The following is a 22,876-nucleotide window of genomic DNA, read 5'->3' as shown; positions in this document are numbered from 1 at the left end:
ATATAACATGATTATTCAAAATAGTTTGTCTTAATAATGTGTGTTCGATGAGAAATATATTTTAAATTGTCATTCTTGTAATATCATTTTTCTATGATCTTAAATTTAAAAATAATTAATTACAATGTAGGATTACCTGTTCTTGAATGAGTCTCTTAAAAATAAAAGTAAACAATTTCAAAAATTCAAACAGTAAATAAGCATCTTTTATTTTAAATTCCAAATATACCTAAATATTAATATTTTGTATATTTGCTATTCACTAATTTAGCATTTTCTTAAGCTTTAAATATCTTTTACATAGAGAATTTTAAAAGTTAGAATTGTTGTTAAGAAAAGCGGCAAGTTAGAACAGCCTAAACATTAGAAGCTATGTTTATAGAAGCTTTTGTCGACTTTACAGACTAAATACTTGATGATCCCTATATTTTTATATGTTTGATAAAAGGAAAATTATTATAAAAATTGATGAAGCGTAAATTTTAATATTTAAGTATCTTGATATATACATATATGCATACCTACGTACATGAATGATTTAGACATTTTTTACATTTTGTTGCTTTTAATTTGATGTCTGTTTGAACATTTTAAACACGTTGCAATTTTTGGGGACCCACACGACTAATATATATGTGTGTGTGTGTGCACGCGCGCGCTCGTACCGTGACCTGTTGGTAGAACAACATCTCTGAAGGTCGTAAGTCCTCTCAGGTCACGGGTTCGAATCCTCTCATGTGTAGGGTGTTGTACTCGAATATTTACCACACCTAGGGATGGTCAGGGCTCGTTTAATAGCCTCCGACCATTCCTTTTTTTAAATATATAGTCGTCAACTTCAGTCGAGGCTCTGCTAGGGTTTCGCCTCACGGTGAACCCTAGCCTCTTCTACTGTAATTCCACGCTCGTAGAAGAAGGGGTGTATGCTCCTCTGTTCTGTCATCTACTTCTTCAAGCTGCGCCTGTGCTCGCTGCTCGCTGTAGGGCCGTTCGCGCTCTGCGACTCTTTCGCAGTTTCGATCCGATTGTGGCTCGCGTTTTGCTGTTTCGACCAGTTCGCGACTGTTTCGTCTTCTGCAGTTACCTCTTTTGTCCTGCTCCTGTTTCCGCGGGTTCGACTTCTGCTGCTTCGACCTGACGTGCGTTCATTCTCATCTGGTCGCGCTCCATCGGATGGTCTGGTTTTTTTCGCTTTTGCTTTTGCGGGCTGAAGGGTCATCGTCATGTCGCTTCCATCTTCGGTTGATCATGACAAAGCTTCTTTCGCCTGCGTGATGGGTAATCATCTTGCGAAATCTACTATTGTCTTCTGCTCAAGCTATAAGGACTGTCGTGATGGTACGAGTGACTGCTTTTTTTTTAAGAAGATAAGCAGGAAGAGTGAGAAAACAACACTATTTTTCTCTGATTCAGAAATTTCAATCCTAACTGAGAAATTCAAGTTCGCTCTTATTGGGAAAGTTAGTGGGGGCATCCACCTATGGAAGTTATCATAAAGAGTGTTGACGATCTTAAACTTGTAGGCAAGTGGAAAGTGAGATTTTTGGATGAGAGACATATGTTGATTCAGTTAACCCTAGCTGAAGACTATGCTCGGATTTTCTCTAAAAAATATCTCAACATTGCAGACAAGTCAATGAAGTTACTCAAATAGTCTCCTGCTTTTGACCCAAATCATGAGTCTCCTACTGTTCCGGTATGGATTAGTTTACCTGGTCTCAAGTTGCATTTCCTTAATCATCATCAGGTTGTTTATTCTATTGGAATTCTTGGAGATCATATGTGAAGCTAGATATGCCCACTTTTAACTTAACCAGGTCTTCTGTGGCCAGAATACTTATGGAAATAGATATTACCGAAAGTGATATTACTGAAGTCTGGCTAGGCACAACTCACAAAAAAGTGATATTACTGAAGTCTGGCTAGACACAACTCACAATGGATATTTACAACCAATTGTCATGAAACATAAACCTTTTTATTATACCCACTGTAAGATGTTTGAGCATACACTTGATAAATGTCATAGACTCCATCCAAAATTGAAAGCTAAAGCTCAAGCAATGCTCAATCTGTGGAGGAAGTTCCTAAAATACAAGATTTGGTGTCTGATTTGCCTGTGGATCCCCCCTTTCCAACACTGCAGTTCCTGATGAAGAACACTATACTACAGGTACATATCCAAATGTGCTTATACCACTCACTGTTATTGAAGAAGATCCACTTATATGTCAGGACACACGAGAGTGCTCCCGCTTCCTGGATTTGATAAAAGATCAGATGGTACAATAAGTAGTTGCTTTTGATGTTCAACAACCTACACATGTCCGACACATTTTAGACCAATCCACTGATCTGGTGGGTCAATCTTCGGATGAGGAATGCCAAGTCTATTCCAGGAGAAAGAAGAAGAATGGAGGCCGACTCGAGCTCAGGAATTTATTGGAGGACACATTGGTTACTACTGACAATGACACTCATCTCACCAAATTATTAGCTGGCTCTTTCACAAGAACTGGAGGCAGAGGTAGGGCAAAATTGGGTCCTCTTTAGTTACCTGATACTCCAGATTTTAACACTTTTTTGTTTTTCTTTTCTTTAGGTCTTACGTATTTTTTTGTTTTCTCTTTTTGAAACCATTTGCATTTGGTGGTTATCGTGTGGGCAGAGTGCCATGTTTGGGCCCTCCCGCACAATCTATCTGTATCCTACTTTCTTTTTAATATATTAGCCATTGGACTTTCTCAAATATATATAAATATATTATCACTTCAAAAATTAAGTTGGCGACGTTAGCTTCACTTGACTTCGACGTTCTCTACTCCTTAGCAACTGCTTACGCTAAGTCTCTGAAGGTTGATAGTCATACGCTTATTGTCTCCAGACCCTTTGTGAATTTTGTTTTAGTTGAGAGAGATATCACTCAACCAGCCCCGGATAAGATATGAATTGGAACCACTTACAACGGGTATTGACAAAAGGTTAAAATAGATCCACACCCTCTTTATTGCTCTCATTGCAATATGTTTGGCCACAGCTCTACTATTTACTATTGTTTGCATCCTCATTTAAGGCCACGTATCGCTAAAGATCAGCTACCTATCATCCCCGTTGAGAAGATGTAAGCCGATCCTCTTTTCAACACCGCAGTTCCTGACGAAGAACACCATACTACAACTACAGATCCAATTGTGCTTATACCACCTACTGTTTTTGAAGAAGACTCGCTTACATGCCAAGACACATGAGAGTGTTCCTTTGATCCAATAACAGATCAGCCGATACAACTTGTAGTTGCTTCTACTGTTCAACAACCTGCACATCTCCAACACACTTTAGACCAAGATCAGGTGAGCCAGTCTTCGGATGAGGATGATAGGTCTATTCCAGGAGGAAGAAGAAGAATGGAGGCCGACTCCAGCTTAGGAACATATTGGATGATACATTGGTTACTATTGACAATGACAATCACCTTACCAACTTATTAGCTTGCTCCTTCACTAGAACTAGAGACAGAGACAATACCAAATTAGGTTGCTCTCTAGCCACCTGATATTTTATATTTCAGCACTTTTAGGCTTTTTCTTTAAGTCTCTAATATACTTTTCTGTATTTTCTAGTTTTGGAACCATTTGTGGTTATTGTGTGGGCCCTTCCACACATTCTATCTGTATCTTTCTTTTTTAGTTAATATATTAGCCTTTTTGATATATATATATATATATATATATGGTATACCCGCTTCAAAGGAACATTTTAATATATATATATATATATATATATATATATAACTTTATAAAGTGGGATTTAAGATGAAAGCAATTGGAAAAAAATGCCAAAATATTAAATCAGAATTAGATTAAACAAATGTCAATATTTAATTTTATTCTTTAAAATATTTTACATCAAACAAATACAAAAATTTAATATTTCTATTTCAAATTATTTGGATTACTATGAGTGATAAATTATTAAGTGGGTCGTGATTTTTGTGAAACAATATTTTTCAGCCACTAGATCAAGATTCTTTTATAAAGAAAGAAAATAAAAGAAGATTTAGTTTATGTAAGGTATATATATATATATATATATATATATATCAAAGGTAATGTTTTTATTTTTTTTATTTTTTTTACTAAGTATAACAAGTAGTTTACTGTTTTTAAAGGAATGGTTGTTATATGGAAAACATGACTTTATATATGCCTAATAAAACCTAAACTTGGCTAAATATGCTCTTTTGTTTGGTCTTTTTGGAAAAATGCCAGAAAGTTTATTTAGGATAAAAATCCATTTGTTTTATTGAAATAGAATTTCAAATTTTTGTCAAGCAGTCCCATGATATTAATCATCCCTCTTTCCAGAGCCTTTTGTTTTGGTAATTGTTCGAATGTGATTGGCCTATATGAAGTTTCTACGCTAAGTCCCCGTCTCCAACTCTGGATAACTGCATAAGGATGGTGTTGTTGTGCGTTGGTTATTTTGGGTTTGAACATGGTTTGAATCTTATTGGAATATGATTTGCCTCAGGATCGATTCAGTCCAGGCAAATGAGGGACGGATCGTTCCTTACAAGCATAGGTTTCTCTCCTATTTGGAGCCTATCCATTCTGGTTTGCTGCCCAGCAGCCTGTACTGCACCGAATCACCGTTGAATCACTGTTTGCAGCTGGGACGGCCGTCGATGGTGTCAAAACTGCTGTCCCACAGTAGATTTCAGCTGCCGAACACCTCACAACCTTTTCAAGCCTCGTCAACCTCCCATATTATCTTTCCCTTGCTACTCCATAACCATTTTCCCGTTAAATCCCTTTCTTGAATACCTTCTAGAGACCCTAGAGTGGTATCATTTCATGTATTTAGTTTAAGGAAGGAAGTTTAATTTATGGAAATTAATGAAGTAACATCACTTTATATCTTTTTATGTAGGGTAATTTTTCGGGTAAATTGCAAAGAATGTTAGGTAGTAACAATTCATCCTATGACTCAAATCTGATGAAAAGTAATTTATTGAAATTAATGAAGTAACATCATTTTATATCTTTCTTATGTAGTATTATTTTTCACGTAAATTGCAAAGAATGTAAGTCATGATTCATTCTTCGTTATTTTAAGGAAGAGACAAAAATCAAAGTGTTTCTTGAACTATCTATGTGGGGTCATTTTAGTCACATGCTATCTAATGCGTCTAATGCCGTCCATTAACTCAAATCTGTTGAAAAATAATTTTTTGACTCTTTAACTATAATATAAATTAATCCAATAACAGGATAATTTTGACTTTTGTTTGAGAATTCAAAGGATTAAATTGAACACATTAATAGTTTAGGATTAAAATGACCCCATCTTGAGCTTTTATCCTTTCAGGCAAGAAGCTCTATGTGTTAATTATTAGTTTTTGTTTGGTGACATAAAAGACTAGACAACTCTTTTATAAAGCAAAGATGAACTGTTTCTTGAAAAACTTTGGTAAACCTTATTTCAAGCTTGTATTACTGAGAATCCGAATAGAAGCAATTGCTTGCTGATGATTATTCGTCTTGAAACAAAGGTATCCTAGCTGGGGTATTGTTATTTGAAATAAAGGAAATCTGCTATGAGTAATAATGCTCACTGAGTGTTTTGATGTTGAGGAAGATGCAGATATATAATTTTAAATATTGGAGATGGCTGGAAGAATTTCTGATCTCTATGTAGGATGAGGAATTGAAGTTCTAGGGCAATCAAATGAACTTGTCAAAATTTTCTTCATCATCCTCATGTTCCAATAATATTTTCTGGTTTCCTAGAAGCTCACTGCTGCTAGCCTGTCATCTTAAATTTGCTTAAGATTTAAGCTGGAGATCTTTTTCGTCTTGGTCTTGTACGTCTGTATGATGATTGCGTGGGAACGTTTTTCATGATGGTCTTTGGTGGCAGACCATCCCTTTTTTTAGTCATACTTTGATCATAATATATTTTGAATTTTGGTCTCCTTAGTATTATCAAAGTGCAAAGCACAATGCGTTTCAGAAGATTTTATTTTTGCTTTTGTGCGAAGTGGTGTTTTTTTTAACAAAAACACTAATAGATTATTGACGCGGGACTTCCAGCACTGACGCGGTTTCCCAGGATGGGATTTTCTGCTACTGAACCCGAACCGGTCCAATTGAGGGTCGATTCCAGGTTGAACCCAGGCCGAGCGGCCTAGGGCGGGATTTTGATGGAGTTGGAATGCCGCTCGACCCTCTCTTCCTTTTTTCTGTTTTTCCTTCATGTAGGAGCTATTTATTTGCTGTTTTCAGAGTTCAGGGTTAGTTTTTGATGTGTTCCACTTTAAGATTTTCTTTATAGAGAGTTTTCCCTGCTCTAGGGCTGCATCTGAGGAGGTGGTGGTGCTCCGGCTGTATCCTACTCCAATGTGGCGTTGTATCTTACTCAATCTACTTCCCTAAACCTTCTTCTCCCTTACCTCAGCCGCCAACCACCCCAGATCCTTCCTCCCTGTTCGGCTGCTTCTGCAATTGCATTTCCCCTTGCTGTTTATATTCCCTACCCTTGCTTAGCCTTCCAATCAAATTACTATAGTCTCTCTAGTAGGTGGCAAACATCCATGGGGACCACATCACACCATATCTTGTCTTGCAGCTGACTCTCTATTAAAAACTCTACTAGGCATTACTGATCCTGTTTTTTTTCATAGCCAATGTTAGTGAATATGATTGGAAGTACCTTTGAGTCATGAGTCTCAGTTTCTCTACCATCTGGGTCGATGCCACATTCTTGTTGCTACTCTCATCAATAAGACTACATACCTTTCCATTCACTGTGCAACAGGTGTGGAAAATGCTATGACGAAGCCACTGCTGGTCCCTTGTGTCCTCAGCCTGTAGAATCTGTTGAATCACAAGTGCTTCTCCCTCATCTGGTGGAAGCTAATGCTCTTCTCCTTGTTTCTTAGCTTCCTGCTCCTCGCTAACCTCCTCCACGACACCCTGCTCGGTAAAAGATACAACTCTGCTCTTTGGGTAGCTGGTAGCAATTCTGTGGCATCAGAAACATTTTCTGGTGGGCACAGTAGTCAACTTCTTTTCACTGGGGGTGGCTTTATCCGTATCCGAACAAATTTTCTCAATCTTCTGCGTCATGCTGCTATCAATGTCTCTAACTGTGGGTGGCTTCCTGGTTAGTGGTGTTTGTCGGCTCTACTTCTGCTGCCTTTCCTCTTTCAATGCTAGTGTCTGGACATCCCTCAACGTCCAGTATGGTTGTAGCTGTACCACATTGCTAATATGAGACTTCAAGCCCTCAAGGTATCTGACTACTGTATTCTTCTCTGGCTTTGTCAGGTCGCACTTCAGCTATAAGTGGTCGAACTGAGCTGTGAACTCCTCCACTGAAAGGTCTCTTTGCTGTAGATTGTGGAGTTTCAAAAACATGTCTTGGCGGTTATGGGGGAAGATATTTCTTCTGCACGGTTTTCTTCATCTTCTCTCATTTGCTAATCTTTTCATTGCCTTCTCGCCTCCTCTGTCTCTTTACGTTCTCCCACCATAGGGAGACACTCTTCTTTAATTTGATAGAGCTAATTTGACCCTCCGCTCTTCGACTACCTCTTTATATTCGAAGATCCGCTCAATTGCCTGTAGTCATTCAATAAATTCATCTAAATCCATGTTCCCCTCAAGCTTGGGAAAATATACCTTGATCCCGTGGTCTTGGTTCCCTCTAAAGGACATCTCTTCTCAGAAAGTTTCCCTATGGAAGGGACGTAGGTATCCCTTTTTCGGTCTCTTTTGATATTGGATCCAAAGCGCGGTAGCCTATCTTCTTCTTTGCTTAAATATCTCTATGGAAGGGATTCAGTTCCTCTTCTCTCTCGCTTTCGACTCTCCAGGTCTTGGTTGAAGGTAGCTTATTCCTGTGTCATTTCTTCAATCTCTACAATTCTTTGTTAGAGGCGACGAACTTCTCGCCGTATCTCTTTTCGAGTAGCCTTAGGCATAATTCTCCTTGGCGGCATGTTTAACTCTTTGAGATCTGTGGAAGGAAAGAAAAGAAGGAAAAAAGAAAGAAGAGAAAAAATAAACGAGAAGGGAAAAAAATTGGTGTGATAGATAGAGGAGAGGATGCTAGAAGCCCTAGGATGAGACTAGGGTTGTGCTAGCTCTGATACCAAATGATACCAAAGTTTATTTAAACCATAATGCAAGATACAATTTTATTAATGACTTAAATAAATGTTACAGTGAAGACTCAAAGAAGGACAATATACAGAACGAAAACATAAAACAAATGATTACAAATAAAGACTCAACAAAAGAAGACACAACAAGCTTGACGAGGAGGGAGTCCAGGCGGTGGTGGTGCAAGGTAGGTGGCTTCGGTGAAGGCTGGAGTGGTGACTTGCTGCTGCGGAAGGGAAGGGTAGCAAATCTACGATGGTTCTGGCGTCGAACCGCGGTTGGAGGGAGCTTGGAAGGGCAATGGTGGTTGCGACCTGCTAGATGAGGGAGATGAGCAGCTGGTAGAGGTGTCTGGAAGGCTGTTGTTGATGCGGGAGAGGGGCAGTGGGGGATGCAGTCTGCAGGAAGCAGCATGGAGGAGGCTCGGTCTGCTGGAGGTGGGAGATGAGTAGGTAGAGGTGGCCGGAAGGCTGCTGCTGCTGCGGGAGAGGTGCATCGGGGCTACAGCCCGCAGGGAGCTATAGGGAGGAAGTCCGACAAATAGTGGCGGGTTGGAAGGCTGCCGACGGGTGTGGGGTGATGCAAAAGCAGTGGGGGTCCATTGTAGGAGCTGCAGGGAGGATGGATAGAGAGATAATCATCTTGGTGGTCGAGCTAAAACTGGAGTACCACCCGGTTCCCGTGGAGACGCTCCTCGGACAGGGGACAGCCGGAGTACTACCTTGACATCAAATACAATCCTAAAGAGGGAAAACACTCAAATAAAACTGAACTCATATTTCATAAAAACCATCCCCTAACTCTAAGCACAACCTCTCCTATTTATAAAGAGAAATGACCTATCTTAGAAAACATTTAAAATAAAGAGAATAAAAATAAGATTTTAGATTTTAGGAATTTTTTTTTTAAATCGAAAAGAGAATAAAAATCAGATTTCATATTTCAGGAAAAGAGTTTGTAATATAAAAAAAAGAGAATAAAATCAGATCTTAAAATTTAAGAAAATGATTTAAATTTAGAAAGTGCTTCGGAGGGAAAGATGAGGGGGAGAGAAATGAAATGTGAGAAAAGGAAAAGAGGGCAAAAAGGAAAGAGGGAAGAGGAGGGAGGGGGCAGCAACTTGCCTCCCTTGAAGACTGGTCGGTCCTCTCCCGAACGCCGTGTCACATAGTTAACTCTTGACAATGGGGAGGACATAAAGGAGGACCAACTTCCATTTGAAGAAATATACAATGATTTGAAGAAAAGATGCAGACTTCAATTAGGATCCTCAATTGCTAGCCAATCAGGAAGAGACAACCTATTAGTTGTCTCGGAGATAGAGATTTCAGCAGAGGTAATAGTAGCCGTTCTGGAAGGTTGTGATCTTGATGTAACGGGCGTTCAGGCAGATTATGAAACTGTGGTACCTTGTGCTACCGTTTCACATGTGTTGAGAGGAACATTAGCAGAACTGATTTGGGAGCTTCAAAAGGGGCATGAGTTTGAGAAGCTGACCACATATATAGGACCACCACAGATAAGAGAATTGCAACTTTTTCGAATGTATAAACCCCTTCCTGAGTTACCCTACAGAGAGAGGTCCAGCATACCAGAAGTGGGTTCATTTTGTACCATGTCGAGAATATTACGTAGGGTTATTTCGAGGTTATTTTCAGTCCAACATGGTACCCATTGCCAGATGTCCAGATAGGAGAGGTGAACACTGGCTTTGTAATGGGTCCGAGGAGCTTGATTGGGACGAAAATTTGTCAATGAAATCTAGGTCCTATCAATGAAGAAGAGGCTTCTCTTTTGGGGGTACTAGTGAGATGGGTGCAGCCTGCCACAAATTTCATCCCATAATTAATTTCTCTTCCCATACAATTTCCTCAGTTGCACTTAGCCGATTACGAGGAGTGGAAGAAGCAGGCTACCTCTGGAATGACTTGATACATGGGCTGTAAGAATACTCGTCTACCTATAGTACCAGCTCATGACATTAATGTGCACGAATATCTATTTTACTGACCTGCCAGTGGATTACAATGTCTCAGTCACGCTCAACGTCGCCGACCTGACCTGACACAGTGCTACGAGGAGCCTGAAGCTTTGACAAATGAAGTCGAAGCTCTCCCAACCTTGGGAGATTGACACGGGGCTTCTCGTATTGATGCGCAACGCAAGATTTCCCGTACTGGCGCGGCTTCCTGCGGTGGGATTTCTCACTACTGAACCCGACTGGTCCAATTGAGGGCCTGTCCAGGTTTAACCACCTAGGCCGAGTGGCCTAGGGCAGGATTTTGACGGGGCGGGACTCCCCGCCTCTCTCTTTTCTTTTTGGCTTCTTCTTTGTGTAGGAGCTATTTATTTGCTACTTTGATAGTTTAGGGTTAGTTTTTGATGTGTTCTACTTTCAGATTTTCTTTGTGAAGAATTTTCCTTGTTCTAATGATGTATTCGAGGAGGTGGTGATGCTTTAACTGTATCCTACTCTAAGGTGGTTTTGTATCTTACTCAATCTTCTTCCCTAAACCTTCTCCTCCCTTTCCCTCAGCCGCCGACCGCCCCAAACCCTTACTCCTCGCTCAGCCGCCCCTGCGCCCGCCTTTCCCCTATCTAGCTTCTCCACTTATTCCTACCACCTTGCCGCCGCTCCCTTCTACATTAACATTGTTGTCCAGTCTTGCCACCATTCCCCGACACCTTGCACTCTTCTAATACAGCTTTCTCTGTTGTCTTGGTCACTTCCCAGCTTGCCGAACCCCTTTCTCAGCATTCCTAACTTCTGTCCATTACTCCAGCCCCTTCCTCCACATCAGACAGTGCTATTGTCCCAACCCTCCATATTACTTATCAGCCCCGACAATCCTTTCCCCGTGCAACCTATCTACCAGCTACCAAACCCCTTCCTAATGACCTCGCAGCTACCAAGCCTTCCCCTACCCTGACCATGTTGCTAGTGCCTCTCCGTCCTCAGATCTTTCCTTCCGGTCCTAGCCGAACCTTGGTTTGTTATTGTGTTTTCACTTTCCGTTTGTGTCGTGTTGTAACCCCAACTCAGTATTTAATAAAAGTTTGCTTTGTGTCTTCCGTTGAAATTCCTACTAGTTTTGGTATCAGTTATATAAAGCTATTATTGAATAAATGCACTCATTAACAATTATAAAATATACAGTATGCCTTTAAAGTTGATGTAAAATATAAAAAAATGTTGTGCAATATATTATTTTAAGGTAAGTATCGATGGTAAACTTGCAAATAAAAATTTGAACAATTTACAATAATTTGCTGCAATAATTAAAAACCTAAAAATTGCAAAAAAAATTGCAAATTAACTTCGGATTTTCGAAGCACACTCAACAAAATGAAGCGAGTGTTATGTGCTTTGCTTTTGCTCGTGAAGCTCATTTTTAAAAGCATTGGGTCTCCTGCTTGCAGGCACATTTACCAGGTCCCTGTTTATTTTGCTTAAAGTTTTTTGGAGAGAAGTGTTTTTTTTTTTTTCCTTGGAAGCACCTTTTTAATTTGTTTCTCTAATTTTTCAGGTGTTGCACATGCCAAGTTAATAACTCGCAAGTCAAAAGGACTTCCTCGTATTTCAATCCCTCTCGATGGACTATTGAATTTACCAGCTAAGGATGCTACTGCGAATATCTCTTTGGCACTCTTCAACGCATACAAGAGCAAGCATGTAGAAGTAGTGAAAGGTTGCGTAATCTTAATTATATCATAAGAGCACCTGATCTACTTTTTCTTACTGTGCATGTGTGCTTTCTGAGTTTACTGCACTAGCAATTTAACTCTAATAACAAATTTTCTTCACATGGTGGATTTTTAAGAACTAATCATTGATATTTACAGGCAATTTCTTGATTTTGACTGATTCTATGGATCACATTGCATCTCGTTTTATTTTTCTAGTAATACGTTGCTTTTGCTAATTCTGTGCATGAAACAATTTTTTTTCTTCCCTTGTTTTTCTTGAAAATTAATTCATCGGTTGCAATGCTCCCCTCTGTTGTAGTTGGTTATCTATGCAGCTACATGATCCCGTTTCTATGTTACGTGATGTCATATATTTTTAGTTCCTCCTCATTTTCAGATAGATATTTTCAGCACAAATCAATTTTTGCACTGATTTGACATGCAGATTTTCTTTTCAACTCAAAGTTAGCTGATTGGACATATTCAATTTTGGTGTTTTTGCTTCTGCTTACACAGTTTGATGTTTTATATTCAGTAAATTGTCGGTGCAATCTGGCTATATTAATCTTTTGCCACTGCAATAGTGTGCTCACTGGAGTCTTGTTGTTTCCGGAACTTATTGACATAGTTTCGTCTTCTAGCTAATGGATTGTATTGAGCTATCGACATTGCACTTCTATTTTTGTACAAGATACTTTGTATGCTGTATCAAAGGATGGAGCAGTTAGAACTGTTAAACTTGGTCATCCATTGTCTGAATCTTACCTGAAAAGGTATTTTTTTTGAGACATGGAGGAACAGTAAACTTGGGTATGATGCGGGGATAATATTTTTTGTAGCAACCGATCTTCATGCTCAGAACTTTGACAATGATTTCAGATTTTTCTTTTTAGTTTCTTCAGGTGAATGATTCCCACCTTTCAACTGTGGTTCATTTTCAAATAAGAGAACTTGTGCATAAACTCTTAGAGTACTTAATACTGGATTTTAGTTACAGATTATTGACAACTTAGAATTCTTTCAATCAGTCAATTTAAGATCATTGGGCAATCTGCATCCTCAGGTCAATATGGCAGTCGATCAGGGCAACAAGTTGAGGCCAGTCCTACTAGAAATTATATTGTAGCCCTGCTTATAGTGATATGCTGGAACATTTTCTAAATAGATAAAGAGATGAAGTGGTTGATAGATACTAAATAAAGGCTCTGTTTGGCGCAGCTGCAGCTTCTCAGCTTTCCAGTTGCAGCTCCGCTACCCCAGGAAGCTGCTGCGGGGAAGCTGACTGTCTGTTTGTTGCAGCTGTGTGAAAACAGCTGTGGGACAGCTGTTTTTGAAAAATTGACCATTCTGTCCATCTTCAGTAAATTTGTTTGTAACAGAACTGTGACACCCACTTATTTAATAATTCAGAAGCATAAATTTAAAATAATGATGAATTTATTTTGAAGTTCACAAATATATTCAAAATAATGGTGAATTTATTATCAAGAGATTATTTTGTAGTATCCCAAATTTCAATATTCATGCTAATTAAATTTTAATGAACCAATCTTTTTTGAAGTTTCCAATTGAACAAGCAAAAACAATGGTAATTTTACACATGAATAATATTACAAGTGTGTGTGTGTGTGTGTGTGTGTGTGTGTGCGCGTGTGAACCTGCAATATTTCTCACTGAGGCAGAGATCTCTAACCTAGCTGCGCCCTGCCAACTGTTCTTAGTTGGTAAGTTTCTTTATGAAAACCTTAAACATGAGCTAATTCGAAAGAACTTTGAACAAATGAAGCTGAAAGGGGGTTGAAAGATCGGTAAATTGGATGGTCGCCACATTCTTATTCAATTATCAAATGACGAAGACTATACCCATTTGTTTGCGAGAAGAGTTCTTCGAATATAAAACCAGGTGATGAAGGTTTTAAAATGGACGGTGGATTTTGACCCTCGTACTGAACCTCCTACCATTCCTGTTTGGCTGCGCTTCCCAGGTTTGAAGATCCACCTTTTTTATCAAGAGTTTCTCTTCGCTTTAGCGATGGTATATGGTAAATCCCTCAAAGCTGACACGCCTACAGTGAATCTGACTTGGCCTTCAGAAACTAGAATTTTGATAGAAAGAGATATACTTTACCTTTTCCGGGAGATATATGGATTGACACGCAACATCAGAGATTTTGGCAGAGGTTTTGACCCTTGTACTGAACCTCCTACCATTCCTGTTTGGCTGCGCTTCCTAGGATTGAAAATCCACCTTTTTGATCAAGAGTTTTTCTTCGCTTTAGCGATGATATACGGTAAACCCCTCAAAGCTGACACGCCTACAGTGAATCTGTCTCGGCCTTCAAAAGCTAGAATTTTGATAGAAAGAGATTACTTTACCTTTTCCGGGAGATATATGGATTGACACGCAACATCAGAGATTTTGGCAGCAAACAGAACTTGAACAGATACCACTTTATTGTACCCATTGCCGTATGTTTAGACATTCTCCTTCTCAATGTTATCAGTTGCATTCGAATTTAAAACATTCAAGTAAAAACACTTCTGGATCTGCCTCACCTCATACTTGTCCCTCCTCCACTCCTGAGTGCATTCCACAGACTATTGAAAACTGGTTGACATGATGCCACCTCCCCCTCCCACTATCGGAGACAATACTCTCTCTGTTCTTTGTTCTTCCGACTGATATTCCGACTGATATATTGACAGATGGTTTACTTGGGTCCGATAATCAGGATAGTATTGAAAAGCTCCACATCCCAAAATGCATCAGGTATTGAAGAGACATGCTTATCATCTCTTCAGAATTAGAATGTTGTTACTGTTAGTCAGGAGCTGGGGTCTCATTCTCTCCCACATGCACAACAATCTGTTGACCACACCAATTAGATGAGCCAGTCCTCGGATGAGGAATGACAGGTATACACATCTAGAGAGAAAAAGAAGAATGGAGACACACCCCAACTAGGGAACTTAATGGATGATACTCTAGTAACTTCGGGTAATTGAACGACAATCAGCAATTTGTTAGCTGTCTCCGCTCCTAGAACCAGAGGCAGTGGCAAGACTAAGCTGGCTCGTGCCTAACAGCTTATTTCCTGCAAGTTTTGTTTTTTGTGTTTTATCTATGTTTCATCTTTTTAGGATGCTAGTGTCTGATGTATCGTATGGGTAGGACACCTTTTTTGGGTCCTCTCATACAACCTCTATGTATCTTTTCAATTTCAATAAAATTAGCCCTTGGGCGTTTATAATATATATATATATATATATATAACTAACTTTAATATCAAAATCTTTTTTCAATTAGCATAATTAAATAACAAAATTGAGTAGCATTCCTCCTAGCCATTCAATCACATAAAAAAATACACTGCCAAAATTCACATAATAGTCCTGTTCCTAAGAAGCAAGGACCCTCCATGGCATAAAGCCCCCCAAACTCTAAAAATGTAAAAACTTAGAATTAATTACTAAAATCAAAACCCTCTATTTTCAGCCTCTTCACATCCCGTTCTTTGCTCTCCACAGTTTTTTTTCCAACTCTCTCATCTTCGTCTCCATTTTCAACACCAAGTTCTTGTTGATCCTGGAACGACCAACCTGTAAACGCCTTTTCAATGAACAGAGATGTCAGCGTTTCCCTGTAAAAAGCAACCGGACATACGTCGAAGAGGAGCAGCAAGCCGTCGAAGACGAGGAGGAGAGGGGATCTTCGATTGCTGGATTTCGCCTTTTTCACGAGCGATAAATGTTCGGGTTGGGTATTAGGGTAAAACATCGGGTGAAGAAGCCAGGCCGCGGGGTAATGTTCGCGTTCCGCGTTTGATCGAATTCGCGTCCCACTGCAGCTCAATCGTCGCCCCAAACACAAAAAATTGCAGCGTGGTGCCGCTCTGTAGGTAAAACTCTGCGCCGAACAGAGCCAGAATCACCTCAATTGAGGTAAATACTAATAGTCTTGGTAGATGTCCTGTTCTTCCATTCATTGATTGTTCAGGCTAGGAATCTCATCCCATATGCCCTATCATGATAACTAGAATATCAACAATGGTTTTATTTGCCACCTTAACAGGCTTCATAGTGTTAGGAGGTCTGCACTCATTTTCTAATGTTTTGTTGTAATTTGTGTTTCCAGTTCTCCTGTTTGAGTGAAATAGTAGAACTGGTTGGGTTCATCGTGGGCTCTTAAAATCCCTACCTAGCTTTGTTAAATTCATTTGAGATATTTTGGGTTAAGTTTTTTTCAGAATTCGAATCAGATATCAGATAATATGTTGTTTGGAGATTTCAGGATTTATGTTGTTCAATTTTTTTATGGGATTAAGCTCCTATGATTAATTATATACCCATCTTGATTTTGAGAAAGAACATTCGATTAAGGAAAATTATTAGGCTTCACTTTGTTTTGCTTTAGTAGCAACAATTTGGATTTGGGTAAAAATATTGCTATTAGTGCAGAGTGGATGATTTTATCCTTCATTTTTTCAAATTTGTGCTGCTTGTTGAGATCATCTTTGCCTTAAACATAGACCAAGCGCATGGCAAAGAAATTAATACCAAGCACTGGAATTTGCTCTTTTAATTATGTTTCAAACCATTGTCCCCAAATGGTTTTGGAATGATGACATCCTCACTTCCAACTACCTCATCAATAGAGTTCTCACAAAAATCCACAAATTTTGGACACCATTATTCGTCTTGATGTCATGTTTTCCTATCAGCTGTTCCTCCACGTTAGAGCCCAAAATATTTGGGTGCACGGCCTTTGTTCGGAACACAGACCCAACTTATAGTAAACTTGATCCCCTCTCAATCAAATGTGTCTTCCTTGGTTATTCCTCCACTTAAAAAGGATACCGGTGTCTGAATCCTACCACTAATAAAATATATGTTATTGTCGACGTCTCCTTTTTTGAAAATGCCTCATTCTTCTCAAAGAGTACCTCAAGTGAGAGGGAGTTTGATTTTTTGAAACTGTTCCTCTTCCAACTCCATTAGACATTCATTCTACAACCACGGTGTCCGATGCACCTTCAGTACCGATAGATTTGCCTCCGGCCGACCAATATCACCACCACTCTCTATTCGGGTCTATACCCGTCGTCCAAAAACCTTTGTTAGAATTCATCCCAATGCCCTTATCATCAATCCTGCTACTCCGCTTAATGTCTTGGAATCCGCTCCGGCCGACATCCCTGGAAAGATGCCTTTGCCGCCTATGGGGGTCACTCCTGATCCGAGTAAAGATGTGGATCTCCCAATAAAGGTATGTAAACAGATGCCGTAAAAAACTCTATATACTATAACAAAATGTCTCGTTCCATAACCTTTCTCCTACTTACAAAGCATTTGCTACTTCTGTGATGGATCTTTGTCTCTCATCCACTATAGAAGCTGCTTTGGCTAACCCGTCCTAGAAGGCTACTGCCATGGATGACATGAATGCTCTTCGGTGCAGCCATACTTGGGATGTGGTTGATCTTCCTCAGGGGAAGAAAGCGGTGGAGTGTTGTTGGATCTTCAACACCAAGTTTAACTTCGATGGTTCCTTTGAATGTAACAAGACATAGTTGGTTATGTCTTCAAAGGATATACTCAAACTTATGGAGTTGATTCTGAAGAGAAATTTGCTCCGGTTGCCAAACTCAATACCTTTCGGGTCCTATTATCACTAGTCGTCAATATGGATTGGCCCTTCAACTAAATTTTAAGAATGCTTTCCTTAATGGTGATCTAGGAGGTTTATATGTCTCTCTTCCCGGGATTTGACTCAACTTCTTCTCGTGGACAAGTGTTCCGATTGCGAAAGTTTCTCTATGGATTGAAACAATCCCCACTAGCCTGGTGTAGTGGGCCATGGGTTCTCTCATGCTCAATCTGATCATGCACTATTTTTTCGGCATTCATCTTGTGATCGTATTGCCATCCTCATAGTCTATGTCGACGACATTATGCTCACAAGTAATGATCTGCCAAACTTGGAGTCATTCAAAGGCATTCTCGCTTCATCTTTTGAAATAAAAGACTTGTGGTCTCCTCGGTATTTCTTAGACATGAAAGTACCCTGGTACTCTCAGGGCATTTGCTCTTCCCAGCGCAAATATCTTATGGACCTATTGACCATGACCAACCCGCTCCATTGCAAACTAGTTGTTGTCCTAATGAACCCAAGTGATAAATTATTGGTTTTTCCCAATGTCGTTCCAGCGAACAAAACTTACTACCAACACCTCGTGGGTAAGCTCATCTACCTCTCCCATACTTGCCCGGACATTTGTCACACAGTGGGTATTGTCAGTCAGTTTATGCATAAACTCTACGAGCACTATCTCACCACGATTCTTCAGATCCTCCACTACTTAAAAAGGAACATCGGGCTTAGGTTTGTTATTCACTCGTCACAACACTCGCTTTGTTGTGGTTTATACGGATGCTGATTAGGGTCAGTTTCGTCCATGATAGACGATTTACCTCGTGTTATTGCTTCTTCATATGGAGGAATCTTATAGCTTGGAAAAGTAAAAACAGTCTGTGGTCGCCTTTAGTAGTGTTGAAGCCGAGCTTTGCTCTATGGCTTATGGGGTGTGTGAAGCCCTCTGATTGTGAATTATGCTCACTGATTTATGTATGCCAGTTATTGCTACTCTGCAGCTATTTTGTGACAAAAAAACCACCACTAACATTGTTTATAATCCAGTCCATCATGATCGTACCAATTATGTGGAGATTGCTTGTCACTTTATCATGGAGAAACTTGATTCCAGGATGATTTGTGTTTCGTTTGTTCCATTTACTGTACAACAGGCTCATATTTTCTCAAAGAATTTTCCTTGCCCGTTGTTTGACGACTTAAAATCAAATTTGAACATAATTGACATCTTTGCTTCAATTTAATAGGGAGTGTTAGAAGTTATTAGTGTTTATGTAACATTCTATTTTACTTTCCGGGGAATGAGGAATCAAACAACTAAAGAGTAAGAGGAAATGAAAAGCTGAGCAAAGGGGAGAGGAAACGAGAGAAAGCCGAAGAAAATGAATCAAACAGTCGGGAAAATGAGGCGAGGAGTTGGGAAATTGAATGTTACTTTCGCCCTATAAAGGGTCGTGCTTGAGGGAGGCAGAGGTGAGAACGACTTAACTGAAGCTCGAATGGCTGTGTGACTGGTGCTTTGGCCGATCGAAGGAAAACGAGCGAGAGGAAGCTCGTTGGACGTGCGAGCCCAAAGTAAGAAGTGTGGGAAGGAGGGAACTTAAGCCAAAGGAAGGAGGTGCCGACCGCAGTAGTAGCTCATGTGGGAGGGAGTGGAAGCCTAAGCTATCTCGTCTAAGGATCACAATCACGTGTCGGGGTGGAAGAAGCTTCTTCTCGCGTGATTAGGGCTTTACGGTAAGGCTTGTCCTAGAGTTTATAACATGAGTTTAATAAGTTTTAATTAACATATTTAATAGGAATTTTAATACTTTTATATATATATATATATATATTCTCAATTTTATTAAACAAAAATATATTACGAGTGATACGGATGAATACATGTAAAGAAGTTAGTCAATGAAACTAATATTAGGATAGAATTTTGGAATATAGGTACTCTCACAGTTAAATTAATAGAATTAGTTAATAATATAGTTTATAGGAACTTAAATATCTTATATATTCAAGAAGCTAAATAGGTTGGAGAAAAGACACAGACGATTGATAACTTTGGTTTAAACTTTGATATTCAGGTAGAAGTCGCACTGGAAATGGTGCATGCGTAATTATGAATAAGAGTTTGAAAATAATGTTGTAAAAATTAATAAAATTGAAGATCAACTTATAATCTTAAGATTGTTGTTGATGCTAAGATTTTTAATTTTATAAGTGCTTATGCTCCTAAGTAGGTTTAAATATGGGTTCTAAAAAAATTTGGGAATGATCTAGAAGAATTAATACAAATGATAGCTTTTAAAAAAAGAATTTTATTGGAAGATATTTATATAGAGATGTTGATAGAGTGGTAGAAGATTTTAGAAATATTCATGATGGCTATAATTTTTGAGTTATCAATGAAGAATGTAGAAACATATTAGATTTTGCTTTAGTATATGATTTTGTTATCGATAATACTTTATTTAAGAAAAAAATGAGCATATTATTATTTATAAGAATGAATCTAATAAAACACAAATTTATTATGTTCTTATGAGAAGAAGAGATTGTCGAGAATGTAAAGATTGCATGATCATTCCAAGTGAAAATTTAAGTACTCAACATCGATTATTAGTTTTGAATTTTAAGATTGAGAGTTGTAAGATAAAGAATACTATGAATCATTTTCATAAAATTAGATGAGGACACCTAAATGACAAATAAAATTATTTTTATGAGTAAACTTCAAAATTTCAATATTTGTGATGTTCATGAAGAAACAAATTTTATGTATAATAAAGTAACAAACACTATTGAATAAGTGACAAAAGATGTACTTGAAAATTCAAAAGGAAAAAAATATAAATAAAAATAATTTGTGGTGGAATAATAATATGCAAGAAAGGATAAAATATAAGAAGTTGTGTTATAAAAATCTGTTTAAATGTAAAAACTTAGAGAATTGACAAAAATATAAGAGAATTATTTGTGATGCTAAAAATTTTACTTTTAATGATCTTTATAATAGATTATATATTAAAGAGACTGAAAAATATATGTATAAAGTAGTCCAACAAAGAGAAAAGAAAAGCAAAGATTTAATTCAAGTGTATTAAAGGTGAAAATCAAAAAGTACTTTTCTTAAAAGAAGATATTCAACATAAGTGGGTGAATTGCTTTGATAAAATTTTCAATGAATTTTCTGAATATACGATCAACCTTAGTGATCTTAATATCGTTAATAATAATAAAATGTTTTACATTTGCTGTCGCATTAGTAAAAAAAGAAGCTGAAGAGGGTTTAAAGAAAATCAATGGTAGAAGATCAGTAGGACCCGACAGTATCTCAGTTGAAGTATAAAAATACTTAGAAGATTTGAGAGTTTCTTGGCTTGCTAAACTCTTTAATGTTATTTTAAAAACTAAGAGTTATTTTAAAAACTAAGAAGTAATATTATTTTAAAAATTAAAAAGATGCCTGAGGAATAGACGAAGTATTTTGATCTCATTTTTAAGAATAAAGAGGATACACAAGAGTGTGCAAAAAAGAAAAAAAAAAAGAAAAGAAAATTTATGCGTCATACTTTAAAATTATTGGCAAGGGTAATTGAACATAGGTTAAGACGTGATACAAAGATTTCTGATAAGTAGTTGGGATTTTTGCCGCGTAGTTCTACTATGGAAGCTATACATTTATTGAAAGGTTTGATGGAGAAGTACAAATCTAAATATGATTTTTATTGATTTAGAAAAAGCTTATGATAAGGTTCCAAGAGAAGACCTTTGGAGAATTCTAGAGGAGAAATGTGTTTATATGACTTATATTCAAGTCTTTAAAGATATGTATACTAAAGCTGTTACTTGTGTTCAAACAGGAAGTATTTTTCTGTTTCAACTGGATTACATCAAGGATCGGCTTTAAGCCTATATCCTTTTGCTTTAGTTATGGATGCTCTTACTGGACATTTACAGGAGGACGTAACTTGGTGTTGCTTTCGCTGATGATATCCCTCTTGTGGATGGGACTAGAGAAAGATTTGTTGAATTATGGAGGTCTACATTGGATTCTAAAGGCCTTCGTTTGAGTAGAACTAAAATTGAATACATGAAATGTAATTTTAGTAGTAGTAGCTCTAGTGGTAGAGTTGTAACTTTGGGTGATCAAATTATTAAAAGTTGTGAACATTTTTGGTATCTCGTGTCTATTGATTAAAGTGATGGTGATATAGATGAGGATGTTGTTAGTAAATTTGACGTCGGTTGGTAGAAGTGGAGGAATTCATCGAGCCTATTGGTGATAGAAAAGTACCACATAATTTTGTCCTTTAAAAGAGAAGCATAAAGTAAAGTTAAGTGCTGCTGAGATGAGAATGCTTAGGTGGATGAGTGGCTTGACACTTAGAGACAAAATACGAGATGAATATATTCGTGATAGAGTTGGTGTAGCTCCAGTGGCGAACAGGATTAGAGAGAGTAATCTTAGATGGTTTGGTCACATTAAATGTTGACCATCTGGTGATCCGGTTAGGAGCGGTTAGGAGAGTAGATGTTTTAGGATGTTTTAGCTTCGACTGATGTTAAGTAAGAAGAGATAGACTTAAAAAGCCTTGGGCATATTGTATAAAAAATGATCTTAATCTATTAAAATTTAACAAAAATATGACACAATGGAGAAAAATGTTTCATGTCAGACACCACTTAATGGGATAAAGGTTTGTGCTGTTGTTAGGTTTTTAACTTTAGAAGAGTCGACTTCAAGAAAAATCAAATAACAAATTAATCTTCATCGGGGTGAGTACTCATATTTTTTTGTTATAGTAATATTTTGTTTCTTTATGATCGAATTCATTTATCGGTACTCTTATAATATTGCATACCCTGATTTATGGTCTAATGAATTTTGTCATATTGTCAGAATGTCCTGTGTGCTCAATTTTATTTAATTTATCATTGAATTATGTACACGAATATTGGCTGATATGTAAATGATAGTCATTATTTGAAAGTAGTATTTGTATGGTATGCTTTTATATGCATGTTTGGCTATGATGAAATCATCCCTTTATGATACTAGTGGGAGAATACTAAGACGTTTGTGCACGTATATAAAATAAGATATTAATATTGAAACACCTCAATCGGTATAATTTTTAGATGGTGCTTTTGTGCTGGTTGTATATGTAATTATATTGATATGATAGTAACATAGTAAGATTCATTGATAACATCTCATAAGTTAGTATTGAATTAAACTAATTTTTATAACAAAACTTCTTATATTTAATCTTTTCTTGCACATTATTATTCTACTATCAATTATTTTTATAAATATTTTTTTTATTCTTCAAGTATATCTTTTGTCGCTTGTTAAATAATGTTTGTTACTTTATCC

At 37.8% G+C, this 22,876-nt stretch overlaps 1 protein-coding gene across 3 annotated transcripts in view; it reads left to right on the top strand.

The window, feature by feature from the left end:
* Positions 1–22,876, top strand: part of LOC110032726 — a 56,753-nt gene that overhangs the window by 26,427 nt on the left and 7,450 nt on the right. For all 3 annotated transcript variants that reach the window (XM_020736466.1, XM_020736472.1, XM_020736458.1), the window contains exon 3: positions 11,693–11,854. In XM_020736466.1, coding sequence (XP_020592125.1) covers positions 11,693–11,854 — 162 coding nt within the window. The remainder of the gene's footprint in view (positions 1–11,692; positions 11,855–22,876) is intronic.

Source organism: Phalaenopsis equestris, unplaced genomic scaffold (assembly GCF_001263595.1).
Source record: "Phalaenopsis equestris unplaced genomic scaffold, ASM126359v1 Scaffold000002, whole genome shotgun sequence".
NCBI classification, from domain to species: domain Eukaryota; kingdom Viridiplantae; phylum Streptophyta; class Magnoliopsida; order Asparagales; family Orchidaceae; genus Phalaenopsis; species Phalaenopsis equestris.
The sequence above is the reverse complement of the archived record's forward strand: the minus strand, read 5'-3'. Positions and strand labels throughout refer to the sequence as shown.